Raw genomic sequence first — 6,000 nt, 5'->3', positions numbered from 1 at the left:
AGAAAGGTACCAAAACAATGGATTATACTGTGCTAATAGCAATTTCATGAGAATGCATTATTTGTCATCCATCTACAGCTTCTTTTCTAACACCGACCTGATCTAATCTGTATTTTTAATGTTTTTCACTTTCCAAATGTCACTCTGTCTCCTCCATTACAGCAAGGGACACATCTGTGCATCGATGACGTGTTGAAATTCTTTGGTGGGAAGAACAAAAAGTCCTTAAATGCCAGCGGAGTCCCGATTTGGTCGTTCAGGCCGGTCCCTGTGAGGTGAGACAGACTGGAGACTACAGATCAGTGCCGTCAGAAACGGTTCCTTCCGGAATGGAATGTTTTATGTGAATTACGTCGAAGGAGCCTTTCTAAATTGTGTGCTTCGATGAGCATCCAACTTAAGCTTAAACAAATATGTGACAACAGCAACAATCAAAAAAAAAAAATCTATTGGCATCCTAAGCCATAACACACAGCTTTACGAATCAATCTGACAAGCTAGCAAACCGAAGGCATGGGTACAACTTAACTGATGTCAGATCTTGGCCGAGCACATGGACAAAGTCTGTGCTTCCTACCAGACAAAGGTCCACATATGAATACTAAACATCACAGTTACATATCGACCACCAGAAATCAAACAGATGATGCTTGACATATAACATCAAAAAATGAATAAACATCCACAAAAATTATTGCAACACTCTCTACGGGAACACAATATACTTTACAAAGTAAAACAATAAAATAGAAACATGTTAAAGTAAAAACTACTTCAAATGCAAGTTCTATGGCATGACGTGGGCAGAAGAGGATATATTTGATACTCCATACGCATGTGCCCAACAGAAGACATAAAAGCAAAACAAACACTTTGTCCTAACCAGGTGCATAATCACCACATAATCACAGCCAATCAGAATATATCTGATGTTTAGCATAAAGCTTTGTAGATGATTCCAGACCAATGACATCATTGTGGGCGGGGCTACCCAGCTACATTTTCACATTGCAAAAAATGTCCTATCATGAAAAAAAAAAAAAAAAAACATGGATGTGATCTACCTTTTTATTAATTTTAATCCGATTTCAATAAAACTTTTATTTTCTTTATATTATGTTGTATTCCTTTCATTCTTAAATGATTATAAAAGTTAAAATACATTTTTAGTCTATTATTTTCACAAAAGGATGCATTTAGTTAATAAAAATACAGCAATATTGTAAAATAATATTACAATTAAAATAACTATTTTCTGTTTTAATTTATTTGTCACATGATCCTTCAGAAATCATTATAATATGCTGATTTGGTGCTTAAGAAACATTTCTTATTATAATATTTTTGTTGAAACTGAGACACATTTTTCCCCAATATTCTTTGATGAATAGAAAGTTAAAAAGAACAGCACTTATTCAAAATAGAAACATTTATTATGATCTCTTTATGTCTTTACTGTCACTTTTGGCCAATTTAATGCATCCTTGCCTAATAAAAGTATTAATTTCTTTAAACAAAACCAAATAAAAAAATCAAACTGACCCCAAACTTTTCAATGGTATGTTATATAAAGTTCTATATAAACTCTCCTTGTCTTTTTAATCACTTCATTGCGGAGCACATGGTTAGGACACGGTGTAAATGACTGGCTAGCATATTAATGTTAAAAAAAGCAGCAAAAAAGACAAGCATTGGCCCACAGTTTTCTACACGTTCGTTATCTCTGTACTGACATGATGCCTGTAGCATAAGTGATTTCTAGGGTAAGACAAACAGTGAAAAAGACGAAGCCAATTTTGATTTCCGGTGCATGTTGTTGCAGATATCCTCATGCAACTAGAATAAAAACCCCACAGATCTTCATAGAACCTTGAACGAGCGCTTAAATCAGAGTATGGTGTGCAGTCGTGCTGCACAGCTTCCTTCGGCATCTACCAACCTGCTCAAAGCCAACATGCTATTCTCATTAAAAATTGTGGAATTTGCCCTCTCGCTTTTCCAACAATTCAAAATCCACAAGCACCTCCTACTCCTCACAAAACTCTCCTTCTCGAACCCTCCCAGGTTTCAGCCTTCCATAAACAGACAACCTCTTCAGACCTGGTATATTTTATTTTATTTCTTTTATTGTGTAGCCTGATCTCAAACTGATTGTGCGATACTTGGCTTTTCCATCAAATATGCATTTAGTCTCCCTTTTATGACATATATAGTCTAAAATCAGTGATGTTGCATTGATTGCAAGTACTAAAACACATAGCCACAGTATGTACAGTAAATACGGTATATATAATTATATCCACTATCCAAAACAAAAGTTACTTATCTTTTAATGATGACTTTGGTTCGTTACCCCAAGCAAGTATCTTTATCTTTAGATGTAGAAGACCTCATGCACGCTAAATGAGAAGCATTTAAATAACATTTAGGGCTAACGCTTACACCTGGAATTTAAAAAAAACACGAAACAGCTTGGATGAAGATGTTCAACCTAGGAGCCAACTCTCTGACTAGCATCTGGTTCTAGAGGGTTTCCAGCCAAGTAAACTGTCGTAATATATGTAAGGCACTACGAGGTAACAATGATAAACCTAAGACTGTGGAGGAATATGTCGCACAGATGCGCTGAGCGCACACATGCACGCAATCGCGACCGACTACCGTGTTGAACATGCCTATGTTATTGTAACCACTTTGTGCAATCACATTGAAAGAGGAAAAACAAGAATCTATTGGTATCAGAAAGGTTCTTCATGAAATCAACGGGTGCATACTGCTACATTCTACAAAGAGGGGCCCAGCTAATGTTCTACGGTATGACAAACGTATTTTCTTTTCTAAATGTGAACACAAACAAAGAAAAGTCTATAAATACACTAGAAAGTTTTGTCGTCCTATTTCCAGAAGATTCCTCCAGGTGTTTTTTGTCGGAGAGCGCGGCGGAATATGCACAATACCTCGCCGCATGTAATTTGGAAACGTTTAAGACAGTTCAAGGCCATCGTTATGGTTTTTTTTTTTTCTTTGAAGAGCAGCAGATATCCGTATTTCACCTTATCCAAAAAAAATCCTTGTAGGAATTCAAAACATCCATGTCGTGACCTCGGCTCAACAGTCGGTAAATAAATTCAAGAAAGGGAAAAGCAAACAAAATCTCCATTGAATGAAACTCTGTCTCTCCCAAATGGCCTGTTGATGAGACCTTGTTGTAAAAGAAACTATGAAAGCAAAAACTCCTTCTTCTGTTTTAAAAGAAACAAACCTCCAGATCACGAAATAAAATGTTAACTGGCCCTTTTGAGAAGGCAAAATAGAACTCATCTTAAAAAAAGGAAAACTCCTTGGTACCCTTCTGTTCCCTCTGAGAGTACTTCCTCTATCCATCGGCATCTTCAATGTCTTCAAGTTTAAGCATGAAAGGAACAAGGGGATGGGGGTTAAGGGTCGATAGGCTTCAGCTTGTCTCTCTGTCTCTAGGTGGGATAAGGGTAGAAATGGTAAGCAGCGATTGGCTGGGCTCCAGTGTTTCAGCTTTAGAGGTAAGGGTACTGGTTCATCTTGGTGGGGCTCAGCGGGTATCCAGTGTAGACAGTGGAGGCAGGAGAAGCACTGATGTAGGTCTGGTGTGCGAATTGGGCTTGGTATTGGCCGTGGTGCAGGGTGGGTGAGGGAAGCACGCGGTGGCCCATGCTAACAGGCACCTGGTGGACGATGCCCGGCGGGTAGCTAGCGTGCTGGACTGCGTGACGGGCTGAACCCTGCGATGCGACCAGGTGGGCCACCGTGCCGGTGGAGCCCAGGGCTGTGGGGGCAGTGTAGGTGTAGAGGTGTGGCTGACCGTGCAGATGAGGAGCGGCCAAGTGGGGATGAACATTAGCTGTGTGGGTAGGACTGTTGTGGAAGGCGTACTGAGCCTGGGTGGCCATAGTGGGGGTGATGTAGGCCTGCTGTCGCCGGTGACCTCCGTTGCGCTCAACTGCCATGTGCTGCTGGGCCTAAATGAGGGGATATCTCCATATTATTTATGTGAATAAATATATGAACTAAGAAACCAGGTCTGAAATTCTTGACTGAAATACCTGGCTGAGATTTAGAGGCTGCTGCTGAAAGGGGTGTGGCCCCATGCGCTGCTGCCGATATGTCCCGCCTCCTGAAGAGTGGTTGTTGCCAGACAAGCCACCATTGGAGGTTTTGAACTTGTAGATGGAGTTCTGGTGGTTCATCGTGTCTGTTTGAATTGATAAAACATGTTAAAATAATTAGAAATAAAGTTGGATTATATTGTGGTGGATGGATGGATGGATATATAAATGTTAGAAAATTGTTGAAAATATTGATTATATTGTGGTAAATAAAATGGAAAAAATTAAATAAATTTGGAAATAAAGTTGGGAATTATTTTGTGATAAATAAATACAAATAAAAATTGTGTGTGTAAAATGAATGAATGAATGAAATGTTTGAAAATTGTTGGAAATATTGATTGATTTACTGTGTTAAAACTGAAAAATTCACATAAAAATAAATGTGGAAAAATTGTTGAAAATATTGACAATATTATTTATATTTTCAACAAGTTTTCCAAATGCATTTATTATGTGACAAGAAAGAGATCGCAGACTGAAAAAAGAGACATGAAATTAGCACATCTATGTAGGAAATCATTTGGCTGCATTAAATATAGTGTAGCAGTCCTTATACAAACTGAATAGAGCGATTAACCTATTAGAATCAATTAGTATTCCAGAAAGCTGTTTAATAATGAAAAAAAAAAAAAAAACGTACTGCTGATCACACTTAAGCTTGCATTGTCATAAAATATCTTCTGACAATTTTTAACAGACCTTGTTAGTTGAATTACCTCTCTAAGCTGTTTTTATTGCCCACAGATTTTGAAATGCCATATAAATCTACTAAATAAATCTACACTGCATATCAGAGGCTGTCAGTGAATTGTCACTTTAAATTGATGCTTGATTCAGGCTCTGCCAGGTGTCCCTTTTTCTCTGTCAGCTTATCAGCCCTTCCCCTGTCTCACCAGGCAGGAGTCTGTCACACTCTCCCAGATTCTCGCTGGTCTGGCTCTTCAGTGGAGGGATGATAATGGTGCGGGGGTTCCCATTGCTGTAGTTGTCCAGGACAGCGCCTTTGGAATCGTAGCTGTTGGCGTTGGGGCCATTAGGCCGGGACTCCACAGCGTACGGGCTGGTATTGCTGGAGTCAGAGTCTGGGGAGTCATGGACCGTAACACAGCTGATGACATTCTTCCTCTGTTTAGATGACGTGCTGTTGAGAAGGCAAAACAGGAAGGTTAGGAAGGCGATTCATTGGAAATAAAAACTATATAAAACACTGTAAAGAAAAAAAAATTAATTTATGGTATAAAACGGCAGCTGTGGTTGCCAGAACCTTACAGTTAATATACTGTAGAGAAGGTGCAGTGTCATAGAAACAAATACAAAACACATTCTAGGTGACACACACGGCACTAAAATCATGCAATAAACATTAATTTACAAAAAATGTTGTTTTTTCACTGTATATTATAAGATGACTTGTTCTTTTTCCAAATTGAAAAACTGCCAATTAAACAGTGTTTTACATGAAAGTTCCCATTAGATTTATTACAGTTTTTCACTGTATACAGTAAGGGAAGCATTAACCAACATACCATTAACCAATTCAACCAATATCACATTTTTTACAGTGTATGCATATAAGGTTATTCAAGCATTGTTTTGTGTAATAATACTTCACAATGTCATACTTGTTAAGTAAAGTCTTCAACTCCCAAGACCTCCAAAGTCATTTTCAAGGCATTATTCAGTATTTTCCCCAAGTCGAATAGGCATTTAAAAGTCAAAATTTACTCCATTTATTTACTCAATAAATGTCGCTGGTCTTATTGCACATGATTCATCAGTTATTCCACAGAAAACAAATTGTTTTTATAATCATTCATCAAAATGTAATAACTTTCTCCGACCTCTGAAATGATTT

The 6,000-nt window shown here is 38.0% G+C and overlaps 1 protein-coding gene across 3 annotated transcripts in view; it reads right to left on the bottom strand.

Moving 5' to 3' along the window:
- Nucleotides 1-1,435: 1,435 nt before the first annotated feature.
- The window catches only part of hipk2 (homeodomain interacting protein kinase 2), a 97,581-nt gene continuing 93,016 nt past the window's right edge, over nucleotides 1,436-6,000 (bottom strand). For all 3 annotated transcript variants that reach the window (XM_042775501.1, XM_042775503.1, XM_042775502.1), the window contains exons 13-15: nucleotides 5,039-5,286; nucleotides 4,080-4,228; nucleotides 1,436-3,995 (exon numbers count right to left, since the gene is read on the bottom strand). In XM_042775501.1, coding sequence (XP_042631435.1) covers nucleotides 3,534-3,995; nucleotides 4,080-4,228; nucleotides 5,039-5,286 — 859 coding nt within the window. In that variant the 3' untranslated portion in view covers nucleotides 1,436-3,533. The remainder of the gene's footprint in view (nucleotides 3,996-4,079; nucleotides 4,229-5,038; nucleotides 5,287-6,000) is intronic.

Source organism: Cyprinus carpio, chromosome A18, assembly GCF_018340385.1.
Source record: "Cyprinus carpio isolate SPL01 chromosome A18, ASM1834038v1, whole genome shotgun sequence".
NCBI classification, from domain to species: Eukaryota; Metazoa; Chordata; class Actinopteri; order Cypriniformes; family Cyprinidae; genus Cyprinus; species Cyprinus carpio.
This window is presented reverse-complemented; position numbering and strand designations above follow the sequence as displayed.